This window comes from Mesoplodon densirostris, chromosome 3, assembly GCF_025265405.1.
Source record: "Mesoplodon densirostris isolate mMesDen1 chromosome 3, mMesDen1 primary haplotype, whole genome shotgun sequence".
Classification (NCBI taxonomy): Eukaryota; Metazoa; Chordata; class Mammalia; order Artiodactyla; family Ziphiidae; genus Mesoplodon; species Mesoplodon densirostris.
In genome coordinates, this window is record NC_082663.1 from 100,307,456 (window position 1) to 100,333,051 (window position 25,596).

The following is a 25,596-nucleotide window of genomic DNA, read 5'->3' on the forward strand; positions in this document are numbered from 1 at the left end:
TTCTTTTACCAGCACTAGTTATTAGCTTTCCACAGAAAAAATGTTTTAGTGGGCTTCCCTGGTGGCGCAGTGGTTGAGAGTCCGCCTGCCGATGCAGGGGACACGGGTTCGTGCCCCGGTCCGGGAAGATCCCACATGCCGCGGAGCGGCTGTGCCCGTGAGCTGTGGCCGCTGAGCCTGCGCGTCCGGAGCCTGTGCTCCGCAATGGGAGAGGCCACAACAGTGAGAGGCCCGTGTACTGCAAAAAAAAAAAAAAAAAGTTTTATTGTTTCATAAACATCATGGCTGTGAAGCAGCATGTAAAACCAAGTGAGTGAGAGGTCAGGTAGACAGCCCTTCATTAGAAGGGCCTTCATTAGCTAACAGACTTATTCCACACTGAAGTATTAAGACGCGTGAGTCCAGTTTTATTCCTGAGCAAGACTAGTACATACAGTGGTCCTTAGGCTTACTTGTGAAGAATTAAAATCATGTCTGTTGAATACCAGAGGTTTGCTTGTCTTTAGTCTTTCCTTTCTCTGACCCCCGCCCCTTATTCTCTCCCTGCTCCCTCCCTGCCTACCTTCGTCCCTCTCTTTTTCTACCTTTCTTTTTAACTATACAAATAATACATAAAACACATTTGTAATATGTGTGTACCAATAAGAACAGAGCCTTTGTTCTTCATGCCTTACTTTTAGTACCTTGTACATTGTCTGACACCCACAGAAGAAACTTAACAATGAAGTGAGTGAATGAAGCATAAAAAGCAAAAAGGTCTCCTTGTCACTCTTACTCCTTCCCAGGTAACCGTCATAGTCATGTTATTATTTTTTAGTTTAGTTGGCAAGATTCTCTTCTGTGGACAGTGGGAGTGACTTAGTTTTCTCTTTGGAGTAGGGCTTGGCTAAGCAGAATGCATGGTTTTGCTTACGTGTGTGTAGCTTTTCCTTGATCCTAAATTGGGAGTTTCCTGACACTCTTAGGGAGAGTGATGCAATCATCGCTCCTTCGCAGTAGCAGAGAAAGCACATTCAAGAGGCTGAAGCTGGATGAGGGGAATTACCTTCCTGGATGACTGGTCTCAGTCATATATGAGACAATTAAAACTTTCTAAAATGTAACTTTCACATAAAGCTCTGTAAGTGTTGTATAGAGAGCAATGAAGGCAAATTTTTAATAGTTTTTCCAGTTACCCAGCCTGTTTCTGGGAGACTTAATCCTTCTGTCAAAAACATTGAAGGGAAAAGATTTTAATTTTAACGTTTCTTCACAACAATTAGGGCAATAAACATTTTATAAATAAATTATAGCAAACTAATTAGAATACTTTTTAAAATTTAATTTGACTGTCGTTTAATTCATATGACAGAACCTTTGATGAATTCAGGTTTTTGAAAGGTAGTTAGAGTGTGCATTCCCTTCCCCCACGCCAACCAATATGCAGTTGTTTTAAAATTCAGTTTTCTTCTTTTGTTGACTACAGAGTCTTTATTTGAATCTAAAGGCCTTAACCCTATAACTTCCAACCACTTAACTTCCTTATATTACTCTACATTGATTCACATTTCAAATATCTCTGTTGTGTAAACTTCTTCAATGAAGAAAAACTATTATGGATTTGACTATTTTGAAGATCATATTCTTTATAAAGAGGACATCTCAAAAAATCAAGGGTTTAGAATTTTTTTCTAAGTGATAGGTAATATAGAATGTATTGGGTTGGCCAAGAAGTTTGTTCGGGTCTTCCATATCTTACAGAAAAACCCAAACAAGTTTTTGGCCAACCCAATAGAATAAGTACCACAGTAACTTGGAAACTATAAAAATCTCTGCATTTATTTGGTTTATTTTATTCTCATATTGTGAAGAAAAAAATGACAGACATTTGTTTCTTCCTATTTTTCCCAGCTATTGACCTAAAAAATGGTTCTGGAAAAGTGTATCAAGGCCCTGCAAAAGATTCTGCTGATGTAACCATCACGCTTTCAGATGAAGATTTCATGGAAGTGGTCTTGGGCAAGCTTGATCCTCAGAAGGTAAAGTTCTTAAAATGTTCATTTATTTGTCATTATTGCTTCCTATTTGACAATTGCAGTTTTTTTGGCTGACTCCAAAATTCTGATTTATAAGACAGATATCTTGCAACTCTGAGGAAAGACAGAGTTGATAGCAGTATTCAAATTGATAGATCATATATATATATATATATATATATATATATATATATATTTTTTGGCTGTGTTGGGTCTTCGTTTCCGTGCGAGGGCTTTCTCTAGTTGTGGCAAGTGGGGGCCACTCTTCATCACGGTGCGTGGGCCTCTCACTGTCGCGGCCTCTCTTGTTGCGGAGCACAGGCTCCGGACGCGCAGGCTCAGTACTTGCGGCTCACGGGCCCAGCTGCTCCACGGCATGTGGGATCTTCCCAGACCAGGGCTCGAACCCGCGTCCCCTGCATTGGCAGGCAGACTCCCAACCACTGCGCCACCACGGAAGCCCAGATCATATATTTTTTGAATGGAGTTTTTCAACTGATGCTTTTTAAAACTAAATTTTTGGGTGGAATTCTTTAGCAGATAAACAATGTAAAACCCACATCTAGACCTTTTAATATATTGTCAGTTCAGAATTGAAAAACCATATGATATTTCATAAAATTAGACATTCTTTCCTGATATATAAAATTAAGAACTTGTCTTAATCATCACTGAAAACTGGAAATAGAAGGATGGAACATAATAGCCAGCATCTTACTGAAGGTAAAAAAACATTTAGAGACATTTCAGTGGAAAATCATGATTGAAACAAGAGTGCGTTTGCTGGCCATTATTAGGTAATATTGTTCTGAAACCTATGGCTAGTCCACAAACACACAAAATTAGATGTAGCAATTAGAATGGAGTAGAAAATTTGAATGATTATGTAGCTAGAAATCCCATGAGAATCAACTGATTGATTCTTAGACCAGAAGAGTTCAAACAAGTGATTGAATGCACAATAATTATTTAAAAATAGCTTTCACATAGCAGCAAAACCAACTAGAGGATATAATTTTAAAAATTTGTTTGTAATCACTACCCAAACTACAAAGTACCAGCGACTACCCTAACAAGAAAAAGCACAGGGCTTATTTGCAGAAAACTATACAACTTTACAAGGAACGGAGCAATTTGAATACGGGAGAAAATGTTCAATTTTCCTGGATAAAAAGACTAATTTTAAAGAATTGTAAAGTAGTATAGTGGTTAAAAATACGTTCTTTGGCATCAGATAAATCTAAGTTTGAATCTTAGCTCTGCCACCTACTCTCTAAGCCTTAATTTTCTCATTGTAAAATGAATTGTGATAATCCCAAAGGATTGTTATGATAACTAAATCCAATAATATACATGAGGAGCTTAGAATAATGCGTGGTACTGAGTGAGCCCTCAGTTAATTCTTTCCCAGGAATTCATTTAGTACCTCCTTTTATTCAGGTGCTAGGTGTGGCTGAACAAGACAGTGCCCCTTCTGGGTAGAGCTTAATTCTAGAGGGAAATGGAAAAGAAGTATAATTTCAGGTGTGAAGAAAAATAAGAGTAATGGGTTATAGCAGTGGTTGGCAAACTTTTTCTGTACAGGGTCCCCTAGTAAATATATTCTAAGCTTTGCAGGTCACATGGTCTCTGTTGCACCTACTCAGTTCTGCCATTGTAGAGTTAAAGTAGCCATGGATACAAAAACAAATGGACGTGGCCGAGTTCCAGTAAAACTTTGTTTACAAGAACAGGCAGCAGACTGGTTTTGGCCCGTAGACTGTAGTTTGCCAGCCCCTGGATTAGAGTGTGACAGGATAGAAGAACTATTTGAGACCGATTGTCCAAAAAGGCTTGATAGAGACCTGAACAAAGTGAGGGAAGGAGCCATAAGGCTAAAGAAACAACTAGCACCAAGGTGGGAGGCACTGGTCGCTCAGCTTGATACTATAACTGTGAGGAGGCCAGTGGGGAGAGAGGCAGGAGGCGAACAGGGAGGTAGGCATGGCGTAGATCACACAGGACCTTGTAGATGTTGGCAAGACAGTTTAGATCTTGTGTGATAGGAAGCTATTGAGCTGTGGAGTGACATCTGATTTTTAAAGGTCATTGTGGCTGCTGAGTGGCTAATTAAGAGTTCTTTTTTGAGATATATTTGAGGTGCTTATACATAAAGATTAAATGTAGGATTTACAGAAACATTTATATAATTGCTAGGAATATCAGACCTTTTGGGGGGACTGGATTATTCAGTGAATGGTACTGGGCAGTTGCATAGGAAATGGTAGTGCTTTATGTCATTCCATATACCTTAATCAGTACCATACAGGATGGAATTAAATGTAAAAAAATTAAAGCAGAAGCAAAACTTGATGAAAACCTAGGTGTTTATTATTCTTAGTGACAGTCCTTAGAGAAGTTCTAATTTAATATTAGGGGTTTTCTAAACTCATTTGGCTCAATTACGTTCTGCCTCCCCTCAGTGCTTTCTGTCATCACTATTCTTCAGTTATCAAAGACCTTATATCCCAGTGTACAGTCTCTGTCTCTCTCTGTCTCTCTCTGTCTCTCTGTCTCTCTGTCTGCATCAACTCTCGTCAACCTTGATGGCTTCCTTCAGGATTTATAAAAGTGACTTCTCTAACAGATGACTCTTAGTTTATTGATATTATTTCTAATTATCTTTTACTCTATTCTACATCAGCTTTTGTCTTTATTGGGAGCATAATATGTACAACTTCTAGTATCTGTTACAAAACATCACCATTTTCCAACACCATCACCTACAGTTTCATTAACTTGTTTTGTTATTCCTGCTACTGCTGTTGAGCTTCACAGAGACCTCCGGTTTGTTGACAACACCACTTTCTATCCATCAGCTCCCTTCTGTCTTCTCTTCTTGTTCAGCTTAGAGTCCATGGTCCATCGGAGTATCTCCCTTGAAAATACCCTCATCTCCCTTGTACCTCTCTCATCTTATTTGCCTGGAAAACTCCACTCTATTTTAACCCTACTCTCTGCCATCTTTGCCTCTGTACCTGAATAGATGAAGACGCCAGGAGAAAAGCCATACAACTAGACAAATTGGCTTCCCTTTAAAATTTTGATTACAGGTCTCAAATAGTCTCTACACACTGTCTAGCAATCTTACTGTGATTTTCCACTAAGCCTCCATTCCTGTTGTCTGAGATGAGTATTTCATACCTGTCTTCTCAAAACTCCCCCATGCCTACCTCTCTTTCATTTTCAGCTGATGATCTTTCTCATGTTCTTTGGGAGAAAAAAAAGACTTTCAAATGAAAATATTCACTTTCCCATCACCAGATCTATTTTGTCAGCATCTGCACCTGTCTTCTTTTCTTCCTATACATTACATTGAAGGAAGTCTCCCTCTTCCTGTCAAAGACTTCTTCACTTCTCATCCAGGTATCTATCTACTCAAAGTCATTGCTTCTTCTCCTTTCCACTTTTTTCTGCACCATTCTCTCCCATTCTACTACATAATTGTCCCACAGCATAGAGGCAAGCTAACATCTTGATTTTAAAGCAAACACTGTTGATACCAGATCCCCATCCAGCATGCCATATCATTTCTGTGTTCCTTTTCACAAAAGAATTGTCTAAACTAGCACTGTTGAATAGACATATAATGTGAGTCACATAAGTAATTAAAAACTTTCTAGTTGCCACATTAAAAAAAGGTTAAGAATAAACTCAAAATGGCTTAAAGACTTGAACATAAGCCGTGACACCATAAAACTCCTAGGAGAGATCATGGGCAAAACATTCTCGGACATAAATTGTTCCAATGTTTTCTTAGGTCAGTCTCCCAAGACAATAGAAATAAAAACAAAAATAAACAAATGGGACCTAATCAAACTTACAAGCTTTTGCACAGCAAAGGAAACCATAAACAAAACAAAAAGACAACCTACAGAATGGGAGAAAATATTTGCAAATGATGCAAAAGACAAGGACTTAATTTCCAAAATATGCAAACAGCTCATACAACTCAACAACAAAAAACAAACAACCCAATGGAAAAATGGGCAGAGACCTAAATAGACAGTTCTTCAAAGAAGAAATACAGATGTCCAACAGACACATGAAAAGGTGCTCCACATATTGCGAACTATTAGGGAAATGTAAATCAAAGCTACAGTGAGATATCACCTCACACCAGTCAGAATGGCCGTCATTAAAAAGTCTATAAATAACAAATGCTGGAGAGGGTGTGGAGAAAATAGAACCCTCCTACACTGTTGGTGGGAATGTTAGTTGGTGCAGCCACTGTGGAAAACAGTATGGAAGTTCCTTATAAAACTAAAAATAGAATTACCATATGATCCAGCAATCGTGCTCCTGGGCATATATTCTGACAAAACTATAATTCAAAAAGATTCATGCACCCTTATGTTCATAGCAGCACTATTTACAATAGCCAAGACATGGAAGCAGCCTAAATGTCCATTGACAAATGAATGGATAAAGAAGATGTGGTGTATACAATGCAATACTACTCAGCCATAAAAAAGAATGAAATAATGCATTTGCAGCAACATGGATGCAACTAGAGATTGTCATACTAAGTGAAGTAAGTCAGAAAGAGAAAGAAAAATACCATATGATGTCACTTATATGTGGAATCTAAAATATGACACAAATGAACCTACCTATGAAATAGAAACAGAATCACGGACATAGAGAACAGACTGGTGGTTGCCAAGGGGGAGGGGGTTGGGGGAGGGATGGAGTGGGAGGTTGGGGTGAGCAGATGTAAGCTATTATATATAGAATGTATAAATAACAAGGTCCTACTATATAGCATAGAGAACTGTATTCAATATCCTATGATAAACCATAATGGAAAAGAATATATAAAAAAAAGAATGTATATATATGTATAACTGAATCACTTTGCTGTACAGCAGAAATTAACACAACACTGTAAATCAACTATACTTTAATCAAAAAATCAAAATAAATTTAAAAAGCTTAAAAAGAAACAGGTAAAATTAATTTTACTGTATTTTATTTAACCCAATACATTCAAATATTTTAACATGTAATCAATATTAAATATTAATGGGATATTTTATATCCTACTTTTAAAAAATCTTTAAAATCCAGTGTGTATTTTATACTTACAATACATCTCAGCCAGGGCTAATCATATTTCAAGTACTCAGTAGCCGCATGGGCTAGTGGCTACTTTAGTGGGCAGCAAAGGTTTAAACGTTCTGTCTTGACTGCTCATCTGCCTTCTCTTATCTGACTTCCACATCTGTTACTCCACTGATAATGTTTTTGTGAAGTTCTTGTGATGACCTATATTGCTAAATCCAGTAAATATTTCTCTATCTACATCTTTCTCAGCCTTTCAGTAGCATTCAACTCAGTTAACCACCAACTTCTTGAAATAATCTTATCCCTTGGCTTTCATGATACCTTATTCTCCTGTTTTGCTTTCTCCACCTTTGGCTCTTCCTAATCTCCTTTGGTGTCTTCCTCTTTGTTGAGTTTTGGCGTTTCTCAGGGCTCATTTCAGGGCTCTTCTCTAACTAACACTCTTCTTAAATGAGTCCATCCATCCTGTGGTATTTAGAGCCGTCTACATGTTGACAACTTGCAGATTCAAATGTCTCACTCAGCATCTTCTCTGAGTTCCATAGTGGTATAACCAGCTCTTCACTTGTGTCTCTGATGGCACATCTTACTATGTCCAACTTACAACTTGTGATTTAGTTTTTTTCCCCCATTCTTTTTGTTTCCAGGAAATGGCACCATGGTCTATCTACCCAAATTAGTATGCTGAGTAATGTAAGAATTGTCTTGGCTTCTTTCTTCACCTCTGTATCCTTTCTATCCTTAATCCTGCTTGTTCTTTCTCCAGAACGTATCTTGAGTTCATTTTCTTCTCTTCGTCACTAGGGTTATCATCCTGATCCAAGCCTCCATCATCTCTCACCTGGCTTCCTGACTGGTCTTAGTGCTTTTAGTCTTGCTTTTCCACCAATCTGTTCTCCATACAGGAGCTGGGGTAATCTTTTAAAAATGTGAATCAGATTATAGGTCATTCCACCTGATGAAAACCTCCAAGATTTACTTTTACACTTGGGTAAAATCCATACTACATATTATTATATTGTATGTGAAGTTTCCCTTGCTTATCTTCCCAGCTTCATCCTGCACTGCTTGCCTCATCACTTACAATGCTAATTCAATTTATGTTGCCTCTCCTCTTAGTCCCTTCCCATCAATTTTTACCACTTCAATGTCTATTTATTTGCCTTTTCTGGAATTTCTATTCCCATCTTTTTGCATGGCTGGCTTTGTTTCATCCAAAGTAGTTCCCTCCTATTATATTATCTAAGTAGCCTCCTTCATAGCATTTATAACAGGCTTTAATTACTTGTTTACATTTTACTTTTTGACTCCCCTACTGTAATGTTAGCTCCATGAGAACAGGGAGGGATGTCTCTTTCCTAGCATAGAATATTGCCTAGTGTACTGTAGATGCTCAATTAATACTTGAGTAGATTAAAGCAAGGATAGAAATAAGGAACATAAGCTCAATAGCAGTAGTTTAGGCTATGTAGAAATTAAAAACTTCTGCATGTCAGACTCCATAAGATATTCCATAAACCTGGGGAAAAATAAAATAATGATACATAGTATATTGGTGTTAATAACCTATAAAAATTCTGGACAACACGAAGACCTCAATATAAAAAATGGGCAAACAACATGAACCAGTAATTAATGAAAGAAATAGGTATGACTAACATACATGAGAAAAACTATTAATTTTTCCCAGTATCTAAAACATGCAAGTTAAAGCATGTCATTTTTGCCTCAGATTTTCAAAGATTAAGAAAACAGTATTATTAAGGTTGGGATAAGAGGATTCACACGTAGCTAGAAGGAATATTAATTTAACAGTCTTTCTGGAAAGTACTATGGCAGAGTTTCACTGACTTTCTTCCTTTATGGCCACTTACTGTCTCAGCACTTTTTGAGTGGCACTCCTAGGCCAAAAGAAATACCTAATGGTTCAGTTTATTAAGTAGATATATCCAAACAAGAGTAGTTTTCATGTTGTGTTTGACCAATGTCACTGTGTTTCCTTCAAAAGTTTTAAATATTCTGTCGTGTCTGTTGGAGTTTGGTGTGGTGCCCCAGTGCACTGAGGTGCACAGTTTGAAAACTGTGGTGATATGAAAGCATGGTCAAGAAACTTATTTAAGAAATGCCATGATTTAGTAATTCTTCTTCTAGGAATCTATCCTAAGAAAACAGTTAGATAGGAACAAAGATTTATGTACACAATTCTTCCACTCAAATAACAACCATCAAATATTGGTATATTTACTTCAAGGAAGTTGGTGTTTTTATTTTAGGTTGTAAGTCCCTCTCAGACTGTAGCACCTGGCAAGCCCGTCTAAGAACTGACTGTGTAGGAGTTGCAGACCATCATTTCTGTAACTGCACAGTGAAAACTGTCTTAGTTTTAAAATTCCAGTCTCTAGTTTGAATGCTTAGCACTTGAACCTGATTGAATGAAATTCTCCTGCATTATTTTTGGGATAAAAAGTTTAAGCAGTTTTTGCTTTTCCTCCAGTTGGTAAGGATTCACTTCTGAAATTAAGTTGCTGCTAGTTAATAAGCAGGAGACATTATTAAGCAGAGAACACCCGTGTTTAGTCCTGGCCCACTTTTTGTTGGCTCTGTGGCCTTGAGTAGGTTTTTAAGCTTTTGAATTTCTTTTTTGCTGATATGCCCACTTCAGGTTGATGTCTGTGCTTCTCAAGTGATATTTTATTTGTGAGGCTGCTTTGTAATGTTACATGTACATAGATATTACTATTTTTTCAATCTAGCTAACAATCTAGAGACTTCTTTTTCACTTCATATTCCGTATGTTATTTTCTCAGTAAGCTATATTGTGTTTTATCATTTTTATTTTACTGATAGGGAACTTGACACGGGGGGAGAACTTGCACAAGTTTCTATTGTCGGGTCAGAAAAAAAGTGGTACAGGAGCTCTTAGTGTTTTGACATTATAGTCTTTTGCTTGGTAATAATGAGCTTAATAGCTCCTTCCACATGTTAAATGCTAAGCTAAGCACTTTTCACACTGTTTCATTTAACTCATACAACAAAGCTGCTATTTAGGTGCTGTTGTCATGCCCTTTATAGATAAGGAGGCCAGAGCTCAGAGAGGTTAAGTAGTTTGTCCAAGCTCACCTTGCATTTATTTAGTGGCAGAGCCTAGATTTTAACCCAGGCATTCTGATGCTACAGCCCAGGATCTATTCACTACTTTGTTACACTATCTTATTTTGCCATTATATGGCCTTCTGTTTCATGAAGATATAATAAATATTTTAAATCTACTTTTGAAAGTTCTGAACTCAGTGTTTTTATTGTTAGTAATACAGTAAAGCCTTGTATTCATATGGTCTCAAATTCACATTTAAGAATATAGGCTAAAGCCAGAAGCATAGGTTGAAGCAGAATTCCCAGATCTGTCAATTCAGATAAATTATTCTATGGTTTTCTAAAATACACAAGGAGTCTTTATTTTTTCTTAGATATCTAAAAATATGGGTGTTATCTATAATCATTAAACTATCATTGCTAGATAAAAGTTGCCTTTGTTGTCCAGAGTTATTAACTCAATTGTATTCAGTCTAAGCAATGATCTTTTTAAAAAAGAAATACAATGTGACATGGTAAAGGTTGGTTCTGTCTTTCCCTTTCTCCTTTCCAGGCATTCTTTAGTGGCAGACTGAAGGCCAGAGGGAACATCATGTTGAGCCAGAAGCTTCAGATGATTCTTAAAGAATATGCCAAGCTCTGAAGGATATACTACGTTATTAATTACAATAGAAAAATTAAATACTCTCTTCAACTAAATATGCAGAAGTGATTCAGCAAAAATGGTCAAAATTAAGATACAGGGGAAATTGCTTAACATTTTCAGATTACAGATAACTTTTTAGATGTTCATTTTCTACTAATTTTTCATGTTATTACTTTTACAAGGAACTGTAAGCTGGCACATGATTATCCTTCTGTTCTTAGACCTATGTCTTCACAATAAAAAAGTTTCACTCAAGTCCAATCTCTTTAGAATTGTGATGGCATTTATAAATTGTAAGGAAAATGAAATGAGTAGAGGCCACTTTGATGCCTTTTACAGTTTGTTTTGTTATTTTCTCTTCTCTTTATTGATATCCCAATTTTAACATGAATTTTCATCTATTTATTCATTTTCATACTTTGCTATGAGAGATAGTGTTCTGCTTTAAGGCAAGATAAAGGTCTTTGTGTTTTCAAATAGTTTTCTTTCTTCTCCCTGCCCTTTTGCTGGAAATTCTTTACTTTCATATAATGCTTGGAAATCTACCAAATATATAACTTTCTTTTTTTCTTTTTTTAAAAATTTAACTGTAGTTGATTTACAATATTATGTTAGTTTCAGGCATACAGCTTCAGATTCTTTTCCCTTACAGGTTATTACAAGATATTGAATATAGTTCCCTGTGCTATACAGTAAATCCTTGTTGTTTATCTGTTTCATATATAGTGATATGTATATGTTAACCCTGTGCTCCTAATTTATCCCTCTCTCTCCCCTTTCCCCTTTGGTAACCATAAGTTTATTTTCTATGTCTGTGAGTCTGTTTCTGTTTTATAAATAAGTTGATTTGTATTATTTTTTTAGATTCTGCGTATAAGTGATATTGTATAATATTGTCTTTCTCTGTCTGACTTACTTCTCTTGGTATGATAATTGCTAGGTCCATCCATGTTGCTGCAAATGGCAATATTTCATTCCTTTTTATGGCTGAGTAGTATTTCATTGTATATATATTCACATCTTCTTTGTCCGTTGATCTGTCAACGGACATTTAGGTTGTTTCCATGTCTTGGCTATTGTGAATAGTGCTGCTGTGAACATTAGGGTGCATGTATCTTTTCCAGTTAGAGTTTTCATCTTTTCTGGATATATGCCCAGGAATGGGATTGCTGGATCATATGGTAACTCTAGTTTTGGTTTTATAAGGAACCTCCATACTGTTTTCCATAGTGGCTGCACCAATTTACATTCTAACCATCCGTTTACAAGGGTTCCCTTTTCTCCACACCCTCTCCAGCATTTATTGTTTGTAGACTTTTTGATGATGGCCATTCTGACTGGTGTGAAGTGATACCTCATTGTAGTTTTAACTTGCATTTCTCTAATAACTAGTGATGTTGAGCATCTTTTCGTGTGCTTATTAGCCATCTGTATTTCTTCTTTGGAGAGCTGTCTCTTTAAGTCTTCTGCCCATTTTTCGATTGGGTTGTTTGTTTTTGTGTTGTTGAGCCGTAAGAGCTGTTTGTATATTTCAGAAATTAAGCCCTTGTCGGTCACATCATTTGCAAATATTTTCTCACAGTCTGTAGGTTGTCTTTTCATTTTGTTTATGGTTTCCTTTGCTGTGCAAAAGCATGTAAGTTTGATTAGGTCCCGTTTTTTTATTTTTGCTTTTATCATAAATGGAGTTTTTATCATAAATGGATGTTGAATTTTGTCGAATGCTTTTCTGCATCTATTGAAATGATCATATGATTTTTATCCATACATTTTGTTAATGTTTGGTGTGTCACATTGACTGATTTGCAGATGTTGAACCATCCTTGAATCCCTGGGATAAATGCCACTCAATCATGGTTATAATCCTTTTATGTATCGTTACATTTGGTTTGCTAATGTTTTGTTGAGAATTTTTACATCTATGTTCATCAGTGATATTGGCCTGTAATTTTCCTGTGCCATTCTTGTCTGGTTTTGGTATCAGGGTAATATCGGCCTTGTAAAATGAGTTTGGAAAAGTTTCCTCCTCTTCTGATTTTGGAAGAGTTTGAGAAGGATTGGTATTAATTCTTCTTTGAATGTTTGGTAGAATTCACCTGTGAAGCTGTCTGGTCCTGGACTTTTGTTTGTTGGGATATTACTAATTCAGTCTCCTTACCAGTAATTGGTCTCTTCAGGTTTTCTATTTCTTCATTATTCAGTCTTGGGACATTGTGCATTTCTAGGAATTTATTCATTTCTTCTAGGTTATCCTATTTATTGGTGGTATTCATAGTAGTCTCTTGTGATCCTTTTAATTTCTGTGATATCAATTGTAACATTTCCTCTTTCATTTCAGATTTTATTTGTTTGTGTTTTCTCTCTTTTTTTCTTGGTCAATCTAGGTAAAGGTTTTTTAAAGAACCAGCTCTTAGTTTCATTGATCTTTTCTGTAGATTTTTTAGTCTCTGTTTCCTTTATCTCTGCTCTAACATTTGCTATTTTCTCTCTTCTACTAACTTTAGACTTCATTTGTTCTTCTTTTTCTAGTTCCTCGAGGTGTGAAATTACATTTGCTCTAACACTTGCTATTTTCTCTCTTCTACTAACTTTGGACTTCATTTGTTCTTCCTTTTCTAGTTCCTCAAGGTGTGAAATTATGTTGTTTGAGACTTTTCTTGTTTCTTAAGATGGGCATTTATTTCTATGAATGTCCCTTTAAGAACTACTTTTACTGCATCGCATAAATTTAATTTAGGGTGATTCATTGTTATGCCAGTTGAATTTAAAAAAAAACAAATGGCAGTCTTTTAATGTTTGTCTTTTATAATTGTGCTTGGAACAGCTTAGTGTCCTTCCAAATAGAAATAGCATAGTAAAGTTAATCAAATGCCACTACATATTAATGAATGAAGTTGTTGAATATATACCCTAGATGCTTAAAGCATATTAAGAAAGTGACCTTTTAATTACCTTACTAACCCATCTCTGTCAATCTTAATGGTCAGAGAGCTACTGGTGTCCAGATTTAATAGCTTCCTGTTAGTCCTCATGCTCCTTAACCTTTCTGTAATATTTAATATTACACCATGTTGTGTACCATCATGTTGAGTACACCATCTTTTTTGTGTGTGTGTGGTACGCGGGCCTCTCACTGTTGTGGCCTCTCCCATTGTGGAGCACAGGCTCCGGACGCGCAGGCTCAGCGGCCACGGCTCACGGGCCCAGCCACTCCGCGACATGTGGGATCTTCCCAGACCGGGGCACGAACCCGTGTCCCCTGCATCAGCAGGTGGACCCTCAACCACTCTGCCACCAGGGAAGCCTGCTCCATCCTTTTTAATTCTTTATTTCCCTTTTATTCTCCAGTGAGAAATATTTTACCTTCTTAAATGAACCTATGAGTTAATCTCCCTGACTTCTGCTTGTCTCTTTGGTAATTTCCTCTGTCTACCTGTCTTTACAGAATTTTTGATTGAGGTTTCAGCCCTCTCCACTTTTTGGTAGGTGTTTTCTTACTGGGTGATTTCATTTACTGCCTTATCTTCAACCATCACCTGAGTATTCATAACTGTGAGTCTATTATCTTCAACTCTGATCTTGCCATAATTCCATAGTTCCATGCACAGTGCCAAACGATTACTAGACTGTTGTCATATATAGTTGACCCTTGAACAATGTGGGTTTGAACTGCATGGCTCCACCCATACTTGGGTTTTTTTTTCAATAAATGCATACTACAGTACTATACCATTTGTATAGTTAGTTGAACCCACAGATATGGAACCACAGATATGGAGGGCTGAGGGCCCACTGTAAAGTTATATACGAATTGTTGAATGCATGGAGGGTTGGTGCCCTTAACCCCCTTATTCCCATTGTTCAAGGGTCAAGTGTAGTTACTGCAGATACATGTTTAAAATAAACATGTGATCTTCCTCTCCACTCCTAAATGTGCATCTTTTCTTATTTTGTCTTAGTTAAGAACATCACCTTTTGCTGAGTTAAACTAAGAAACCAGAGTTATCCTTGACTTTTCTCTTCCTCACACCCCATATCCAGTCCTTCACCAACTCTTATCACTTCTATTTCCTGAATATTTAAGGATTTTACTCTATGCCACTCCTACCCAAGTACTTGTACCCTAGTACCTCATACCTGATAGCTCATTTTAATGGCTTTCCAACTGCTTTCCAGTCTTTCATTACCACCCCCTTGCCACCCACTTCCCTGCAGCCTCCAGAGGTTAACACATCTGAACATGTGACTTCCCAACTTAGAAACCTGCGATGATTCCTACTTGGTCATCTTACTGTCAGACTGTTTAGCATGGTTCAAGTTTGCATCATTTGGGATTCTTTCAGTGGCAAGTAATAAAACCAATTTGGCATAAAACTTTTTCATATAACGGAAAAAAATCTAGATGGGTAGGACTGGCTTTGAAGGGGAATCATTGAAAGAGTCAGTGTTATCCAGGCCATCTCTCTGCCCGCTTTATCCACAGGCTCCATGTGGTAACAACCCTGGCAGCTCCAAGTTATTCTCATTGTGGTCACAAGATGGCAGCCAAGAGGTACAGCCGCATAGCCGCATCTCAAATCAACCAGCAGAAGAGAGACCACTGGGTTCTCCCAAAAGCCCCAGTGAAGACCTTATCTGGTCTCACTAGCTGTTATTGATTATAAGCCAATCCCTGAACTCATCACTGTAGCTAGAGATTGTGGGTGTGCTGATTGGCCTGCATCTATCAGGGTCTGTACATGTAGCAAAGGATAGTGTGTTGGGGACCCCCAAGGCTTTCCCCGGATTTGGTGATTTGTCAGGAGGACCACAGAACTCACCATATAGACATACTTACGACTTATGACTTTGATTTATTATATCAAAATATACAAAGCAAAATCAGAAAAGGCAAAAGCGTGCATGAATAAGTCCAGAGGAAATCAGGTAAAAGCTTCCAAGAGTTCTTTCCCTGTGGAGTCATGCAGGACATGCCTAATTTTCCCAGCATCAAATCATGACGGCATGTGAAATGTCTACCAAGACTCAGTGTCTGAGCTTTTCATCAGGAGGCTGGTCACATAGGTGTCTTCCTGCCAGAGTGCATACCAAAATTCCAGACTTCTAAAAGGAAAGAGGGTATTTAGCATCAACCACATTGTTTGTGCAGTTTGTGCACCGGGAACCACTCTTCTCAGTGAGGGAACATTGGGAAACTTCTCAAAATTTTAAGTTCCCACATGTCAGCGAAGGGCCAGCCTTGCAGGCGAACCTTTCTAAGGACAGCAGTCTCAGGCCTGACATGGTAACTCTTCTGCACTGATAGGATCAGCCCCAGCCAGACCACAAGGCCTGAGGGTGAATCAGGTATGATACCAGAGGAAATTTAGAGTATGGAGAGCCAAATCTCAACAGTCTACCCTAAGGTTTCTTTGCCTTTTCACCGCATCACCTGGCAAAGTCCTCCGTATCCTTAAGCCTCCCCAGTGTGTTCCCTGTGCGAAGCTCTTCGTAACCCACACTAGTAGAACAGCCTCTGTTTGCTCCTCACAGGGCTCTGTGTGTGTATTTTAAAGCAAACCAACTGAGAAAGCTGAATTCTATGTTGGAGAGAAATAGATTTGAGTAATAATCTATTTAATAAGAATACTACTCCAACATTAACTTTATCCTTTAAGTCAACAACTATTGCAGCAAAACTAAACGATAATCCAATGCCATGAAGAAATTCTGCTCAAAGTTAAGGAAAGTGATTTTCTGAAGAGCAGAAGGTTTTAGGTCAGTGTGGACTAAGCTGTTTAAGAGGGGAGAGGAAAGACAATAACCCATTTAAAACCCCATAAATAGGCAAAATGGAAAAACTGCAAGTGTCGACTAAAAACCTAGATGTATATTACATGTGTCTGCAGTATATTGGCTGAAGTTGCCTAGTAAGTGACATCCAGCTATCAGGGTTATCTTAGCTTAAAAAAATAAAAAGATATCTGAGGAGGTAAAATGTTGAGGCACTAAATTCAAAATTTGCTCATGGGAGAGCTGTTGATGGCCTCATCCAGAATCCCCGTCTTTTAGACCGTTTGGTTGCGTAACTTTTGAGTCCACAGCTGATTAAGAGTCAGAAAACAGAGAAGTAGAAAGCACCGCGAGTTGGGGCAGTGTTGGGCAGGGAAAGTGCTGTTTGTTTGTTTGTTTGTTTTTGTTTTTGTTTTTGTGGTACGCGGGCCTCTCACTGTTGTGGCCTCTCCGTTGCGGAGCACACCAGACGCGCGCAGGCTCAGCGGCCATGGCTCACGGGCCCAGCTGCTCTGCAGCATGTGGGATCCTCCCAGACTGGGGCACAAACCCGCGTCCCCTGCATCGGCAGGCGGACTCTCAACCACTGCGCCACCAGGGAAGCCCCAGGGGAAGTTTTTGAAGGCAGCATGAAAGAAGACATAATCACTTCAAGTGAGTTTTATGTGAAGGGAGATTGAACAGCTCTGTCTTCCTTAGTCTCTTGAAGTTACAAGCATGTCAGTAAAGAACAATGATGGGTTAAAGCAGCTGTCAGCAAACATTTGCTGTAAAGGGCTAGAGAGTAGTATTCTAGGCTTTGTAGGCCACATATGGTCTCTGTAGCATCTTCTTTTTCTTAAAACAGCTTTGTAAAAAAAATGTAAAAACCTGTCCAAAAACAGGCCAGGGTTGCAGGGGGCGGGGGCGGTGGATATGGCCTTCAGGCATAGGTGCTGAGAGTGCCAGTTTAGAAAACGAAATATTGAACTGTCACCTTTATTTGCTTTGAACAGTTATGAAAATAGGAATTCATATGAATTATGAAAGTGTGAAAGGCCCTCTCCCACTCCCACACCCAGGCAGGTAGAACCACACAGCACATGCACTGGCTGTGCCCCTACCAGCCACATGATGCATTCCCTGTGTTGGCGAGTGGCACCAACATCCACTCAGTTTTCCAAACCAGCAGCTCCAGTATCCCCTTGATCTTCCCTTTTCACCTCCATCAACATTCACGAACCGCTACCCTCTATTTAAACATTACTGTTTTAGACATTTCAATTCTTCTGAACTGTTTTCTTAGACAAAGCTTTTAGGGGTAGGATTATTGGGTCAGAGGGTGAGAGCAGCTTGTGACAGTCCTATACAGCCAAGAAGTTTCATTTGTGCTTATCCCACTTTGGGGGGTGAGGAGAGGAGAGCAAACACGTCAGCACATTTATGAATGGCGAGTTCTGTCATAAAAAACAAAAGTCTTATACAAAAAGCCTTATACAAGTCAATGCCTGCGGACTGCAACAGTCCCTCAGTTCCCAATGTGACTAAATCTCGTATCGCCTAGCAAGAGAAAGCAATTGAAGCAATATGACTTAGACCTCTGATTCAAATGAGGTGTCTGTGGAAGTAAAGTAGGCAGGAAGTGCGTACTGCTGTGTGCAGGTGCTGGACCAGGAGAAGCAGGCCCCTGCGTCTGATTGGGAACCCGTCATCATCCGAAGATACAGTCCTGTTCACAGACTGTATCACAAGAAGGTGGGTAGTACTGTGTGTTTCAACGATCTGACTCTTTTGCCTTTCTGAATAATCAACTGAAATTGGGGTTCCGTGGCAACCAAGCCTCAGTCCAGAGTGAGCCATCACTTTGGCCCATGTCCCAAGGGAGGACACCTGGGCAGTAATAGTATTTCACCTTAGATTTCCGATTGGGAGATTAGAGAGAGGGGCTTTTGGTAACACTACCTTCTGGCCCACTGTCCCCTGCAAAAATAGACCTGTCTTCTTTTTCCTCTGCCTGGTAAAGAGTACTGAAGTTTATTGGCCTGTGGAGGTGAGTTAAGACAGATTGGAATAAACCATTTCCCCTCACTCTTCACCTTTCAGCCTAATGTGTGAGCTATTCCAGGTACATGGTTTTTGCTACATGTAACCGTACTGATTCCCAAATAACAATTTTCAAGCCCACCAATGGATAGTCAGTTAATGACTGTTTATTGAACTCCTAGTGTACACCGGGCATTAAAGATTTAGATGGGAATAAGGAAGAGAGAATATCTGATCTTAAGCAGCTCATTGCATGAGTGAATCCAATTTTATCATTACTTCTTAAGGATTATTATTAAAAGGAATTCTTACTCTTTAGCAGATGTTCAGTGGTTTCTCTGGTTTGATTTAAATTGTGTTTTTAAATTAATTAGAGAATGAACATTTTCCCATCAGTTGTTTAAGGAGTGTGTATTTCTCCACGTGTGAATTGTCAGTTTCTATTATTTAGAGTTGACAATCGAAAAAAAAAAATACATTTGACAGATGGCAGTGAAACTCCGAGAAGTTGATGAGTTGTCCCAGGTCATACTGGGACAGATGTAAGAGTCAGACCAAGAAACAAACTCACCATCTCCTAGTTTGTGTTTGTTCTACTATGCATTCCAAGCAGTATCTCTAAACATATCTTTCCATCCTATCTTTTAAGGTAATATGATTTGTCTTAAAATAGACTCCTTAATTAAGGAGATTGGGGCTCTGATAAGTGCTGTGTCTATAAAGCTAGCAGTACTTTGCTCTGTAACTTTGGAATTATAGAAAATTCTCTAACTAAGGGTGACATAAGAGAAGGCTGGGTATTGTATAATTAATTGGACCAGAGAGACCAACCTTTGGCATTTTTTATTTCTAATTCTTGCAGAGTTGAAAATATGCTTCTCACTTATACCTTATACCTCCTTTCTTTGTGTATTAAAGTTTCATTCCCTAAGTGCCTTTTTACAGAACCTTAGAGACTCATCTCTTCTGGACCTCCACCCCTCCTCCAATATCCAAACCAATATTCTTTGTATTTTTCTGATAAAATCTTGTAGTTGACAAAATCAAGTTCTTTCTTGAATTAATTAGGCTTACATCTATAACTATTATAAAAGAATAATACTTAGAGGCCTAAGACATGGTCTGTTAACTCCAATTTCTATACAGTAGCTCATCTTTATCTTCTTTGTATATCTTAAAAGTAAAATTATTACTATTGTAAACATACTGAATTGCTGTAGAACTATGACTTTATCACACAGCCATTTTAAAAAAATCCCAAGTTACAAATCTCCAAAATTAAGTTAATTAAAGTGTTTAGTTGATTTTCATTTCATAAATTCAGTGAAAATTAGCTTAATTGCTTATTCAATAATTAGACTACAACAGAAAATATTGAAATTTCATATTCTTTGTAAAGGCATTGAATTTTGTAAATTGTGTTCACTTTAACTCACCTGAAAATCAGTTCGGGACATAGGAAAGCAAATGAAAACTTCAGAAGTTTTTTAAAATTTACTTTATTGAAGTATAGTTGATTTACAATGTTGTGTTAATTTCTGCTGTATAGCAAAGTGATTCAGTTATTCATATATATACGTTCTTTTTCATATTCTTTCCCATTATGGTTTATCACAGGGTACTGAATATCCTTCCCTGTGCTATACAGTAGGACCTTGTTGTTTATCCATCCCATATATACTAGCTTGCATCTACTAATCCCAAACTCCCAATCCATCCCTCCCCGCCCCACCTTCCCCTTGGCTACCACAAGTCTGTTCTCTATGAAAAACTTCAGAAATTATGATAATCAAATGGGTCTGCTTTCATACTCAATTTCACTTTTATATGTCAAAGATTGAGTTTCATCATGATATTTTATTCTAAGGAGAACGTTAGAAAGTTATCTGATGTAATAATGCATTGATTGGTGTAGTTGAAATAAAGAGATTATCTGTTGCTAAAATGGGTTAACTAACATCACAACTCAGGAATATATGCAGGCAACTAGTAATAGCTCCCTAGTTTTATGAGCCCCCTTACATACCTAGGCTTAATTTTATTCCCTTTCTGACTTGAAACAGCCAATGATAAGAAAGGGAGTAGTTGCCCTTGGCTGAAAACTCAAGTTCATTTGCTGCTGGTAACTTGCATGAAAACCGGGCAAGCTTTCTCTAGGCTGGTTTCCTAGTTGTTAAGAGCTTGAACTAGGTCGTCACCAGAAGGTCTTCTGGTTTCAAGATTTTAGGAGTCTATAAACATTAAAGTTCCAATCTTCCTTTGAAACCAGTTATTTCACTATATCAAGTAGGAATAATACTGTATACAGATGTCCAATGAAAACCAGTGATGAAAAAAGAGAATTGGCATAGTCAAAATGTCAGCAGCCTTGGTGGAAAAAAAGTGGTGGGGGCCCAGGTTTTTCAGCCTCTTTGGTCACCTTTCATTTAATATTTAATTCAAAGAGTCTCCATCCTGCTTACAGTGCGAACTCCCATGCCCCTACCAACATGTCCAAGTATTCTTGGGGAGGGGAGCAGTGGTTAACAGTTTTTCTAGTCATCTTTTGATATAATTTTCTGACTCCATTGAATTAGCAGTCTCTCATCTCTCCTTATTCAGTTATTCCCTTCTTTTATCATTGCATTGAATCTAAATGCGGAACAGCATTCATTTTTGCTCATATTTTATCCCAAACCATTTACACAAGGTAGTTATGTGTACTAGACCAGGACTGAAGCATTAGAATTAACACAGAGGGTTTACCTCACAGCTTAGCCCAGTAGGCTACTTGTGGAATATACTAGACGCTCTGGTTCTTAGTAGTGCCTTTGCCACTCCCACTGTTGAAAAGCCCCAAATAGGCTGACTCCTCTCACATCTGCCTTCCTTACCTCCCACATCTCCATGCTTAATAAAGCAAATATACCTAGCAGTTTAGCTTTGTTTCTCAACCAGGCCATTGGAGCTCTTTTCACAGCTAGGGAGGATTTCAGCGTATATGCCTAAACAAAGATAATTCTTTCTCTAAAAGGAATTCTGCCTCTCCCTTACAAGTATTTTTTCCTTTGGGGCAAAGTAGGATGGCAAGTTAGGGAGAAGTGAGTAGGGAAACTTGGAGGCAGCTTGGGAAGAGGATGCTGGGAAAGGGAACTAACACCTCTGAGTTGCCCACCAGCTGCAGGACCCAGTGCTAAGGGTTTTACAAGTATTATCCCAGCTAATCATCATGACAAGCCTACGAAGTAGATAATATCATCATCCCTATTATAAAGACAAGGAGACAGGTTTGGGGAGGTTCAATAACTTGCTCAACAGTATATAGCTAAGTGGCAGATCTGGGATTTGGATACAGGCAACCTTTGTAAATCACTATGAAACGCTGCTGCCTTATCCATTTTGCTGGTGCCCCACGTATATGATTGCATTCTATTCCTGTGAGTTATGTGCACTTTTCATCATTTTTTCCAAAGAGTAAACTTTCCCAAAGTCACAGAGTTAGGATTTAGTGGCGCCAGGAATCAAACCCAGCTCACGTCACTAATCTCCTAAGTCTGTGTGGCATGTTGCCTTGATGGGCTTTCCATTTAAAATATTGCTATACCTATACTTTTCCTTGGGTTTGACAAGGAGAATTTATAATGATCCCATTAAAATTTTGCCAGGTTTTATAGTAAACATCACAGAGTTGATGCCTAAGGACATTTATTTTCAAGGTTACAGTGTGAGCAATAGAAAGAATAGGAGAAAGTGCATCAAAGAAGATTAAAGAAAAGACTTTCAGATAGTAAAAATACCATTGGGCAAGAAATACACACACTTAGGATTGTCAGGTATGGGTATTGTTCTAATTTAGGAATTCCAAACCCATGGATTCTGGTAAGAAACATTTTACCGGGTACTTCAACTTGTCAAAAATAAGCGAACTGGCAAGTATGAAGATATGCAGTCATTTATGTTAAACATTGCAGTGAAAATACTGAATTTTCATTGTCTTTTAAAATGACTGTGCCCACAGAAACATTTTACACATAAAAATTATGGAAATGGTAGTAGGGATGTTGAGTCTGTTTTTAAAAACAAGCTTAATAGAGAAATGAAGAGAATTTAAAATCAATAAAACGAAACATCAGTCAATATCCATCCCACTGGATGCTTGAATTCCTTCTTTGATGTACCTGGCGGGTGTTTGTGCGGCCTTTTCTAGGTTACCTCTAGTGATAGAGAACTCTGTTTTTCCTAAGGCAGGGAGGGACTTCCTTAGGAAAACAGGCTGTGCTAAGTGTCACATAATTGAGTGTAATGATGAAATATGTTTTCTGGTATAATCTGTTGATTTTTGTTTTTGCTTAATGAAGCAGGAGAGATTAAATTTCTCCTGTAGAGTTGGTTCAAATTGTTTTCAACAAACTTATGGTTACTGAACGGGAAAGGGATGTGGGGGAGAGGCATAAATTAGGAGGTTGGGATGAACATATACACCCCACTATATATAAAATAGATAACCAACAAGGACCTACTGTATAGCACAGGGAACTATACTCAATATTTTGTAATAACTTATAAGGGAAAAAGAATCTGAAAAAAAATAGATACATATGTATGTGTAACTGAATCACTGTGCTGTACACCTGAAACCAATACAACATTGTAAATTAACTATATTTCAATTGAAAAAAAAAGATACATTGTACAACACAGAGAATATAACCAGTATTTTGTAGTAACTGTAAATAGAAAGTAACCTTTAAAAATTGTATAAAAATGTAAAAATTAAAAAAAATTTCACAAGAACTAATAAAAATACATACATAAATACATAAAATCAAGCCACCTCCCCCCAAAAACCCCCCACAAACAAATCCTTTCAAAAGGGAGGGAACATGAACTAAGGGGAACAATGTTAGCCTTGGGGTCAGGAGGCCAATCCCAATTTCACACAATGGTGGGTCTGAGAGCCAGTCCTGTGATTCCTGAGCATCCCTCCTCTTGACCGTTTCCTTGGTGCATCTCTTGGGGTTGTTTTAAGAGTTAGATGAAAATGAGTATGAAATATGTTTTTTAAAATAGATCTTTATTGGAGTATAATTGCTTCACAATACTGTGTTAGTTTCTGTTGTACACCAAAATGAATCAGCCATATGCATACATATGTTCCCATATCCCCTTCCTCTTGAGCCTCCCTCCCACCCTCCCTATCCCACCCCTCTAGGTCATGGCAATGTACCGAGCTGATCTCCCTATGCTATGCTGCTGCTTCCCACTAGCTAACTGTGAAATATGTTTTAATAAGACCACTTTATAGTTCTGTGCTTTATGAGTCATTAAATTGGGAGAGACAATGCTCTAAATGTAGTCAGATGAGTGTAGAGTTCAGTGATGCAGGCGCTTTGCTTACTTATACAGGGGTTGTCAGGGCCTGGAGCACTTGCAGGCAAGAGTTTGTCTGTGTGGGGTGTGGGGTGGGTCCTGGTTATCAAAGATCTGATGCCAGGAAAGGGAGCATGTGTTCCAGTCTACCTGCAGACGGGTCAGATCTTTCTTTCGGGTAGGAGATGCTCCCAGCTTCCCTTCCCTGAAGCTCTCTGTCCCAGATTCATTCCATCAGCCCCTGGGGACCTCCTACAACATATTGGCTGGTTCCCTTGAGGGCTGAGGTCCTGATCTGATTTCAGCAGGTTTATCATGGCTATGGGACCCTACCCGGCTCTGTTCACTTTTCCTAGGGTGAGACTTTACTCCTCATCTGATGGTGAAGGGCCTGCCCTTATGGGGCAGATTTCTGGGACTCACCCATTACCCATCCGCTTTCTATCATTGCTAGCTTAGTTGTCTCAACTGTATCTTCTATGTTTCGGGTTGGATTCACCTAATACCAACCATTTCCCAAACATGCCTCTGTTTTCTAAACTTCTGAGACAGTATGTCTTAGACCTGTGGTTTTCAAAATATGGTCTCTGCAGGCTCTTCAATAAGTGGTGCTGGGAAAACTGGACAGCTACATGTAAAAGAATGAAATTAGAACACTCCCTAACACCGTACACAAAAATAAACTCAAAATGCATTAAAGACCTAAATGTAAAACCGGATACTATAAAACTCTTAGAGGAAAACAGGAAGAACACTCTTTGACATAAATCACAGCAAGATGTTTTTGACCCACCTCCTAGAGTAATGGAAATAAAAACAAAAATGAACAAATGCGACTTAATGAAATGTAAAAGCTTTTGCACAGCAAAGGAAACCATAAACAAGACAGCCCTCAGAATGGGAGAAAATATTTGCTAACTAAGCAACCGACAAGGGATTAATCTCCAAAATATACAAACAGCTCATGCAGCTCAATATCAAAAAAACAAACAACCCAATCCAAAAATGGGCAGAAGACCTAAATAGACATTTCTCCAAAGAAGACATACAGATGGCCAACAAATGCATGAAAAGCTGCTCAACATCACTAATCATTAGAGAAATGCAAATCAAAACTACAATGAGGTATCACCTCACACCAGTTAGAATGAGCATCATCAGAAAATCTAGAAACAACAAATCCTGGAGAGGGTGTGGAGAAAAGGGAACCCTTTTGCACTGTTGGTGGGAATGTAAATTGATACATCCACTATGGAGAACAGTATGGAGCTTCCTCAAAAAACTAAAAATAGAATTACCATGTGACCCAGCAACCCCATTACTGGGCATATACCCTGAGAAAACCATAATTCAAAAAGAGTCATGTACCACAATGTTCATTGCAGCTCTGTTTACAATAGCCAGGTCATGGAAGCAACCTAAATGCCCATTGACAGACAAATGGATAAAGATGTGGTACATATATACAATGGAATATTACTCAGCCATAAAAAGGAACAAAATTGGGTCATTTGTAGAGATGTGGATGGACCTAGAGACTGTCATACAGAGTGAAGTAAGTCAGAAAGAGAAAAACAAATATCGTATATTGAC

General features: G+C 38.2%; 1 protein-coding gene across 1 annotated transcript in view; it reads left to right on the plus strand.

The window, feature by feature from the left end:
* HSD17B4 (hydroxysteroid 17-beta dehydrogenase 4) overlaps positions 1 to 10,913 on the plus strand; it is a 97,619-nt gene extending 86,706 nt beyond the window's left edge. The window contains exons 23-24 of the mRNA XM_060091875.1: positions 1,891 to 2,018; positions 10,768 to 10,913. Coding sequence (XP_059947858.1) covers positions 1,891 to 2,018; positions 10,768 to 10,857 — 218 coding nt within the window. The 3' untranslated portion in view covers positions 10,858 to 10,913. The remainder of the gene's footprint in view (positions 1 to 1,890; positions 2,019 to 10,767) is intronic.
* Positions 10,914 to 25,596: the final 14,683 nt, after the last annotated feature.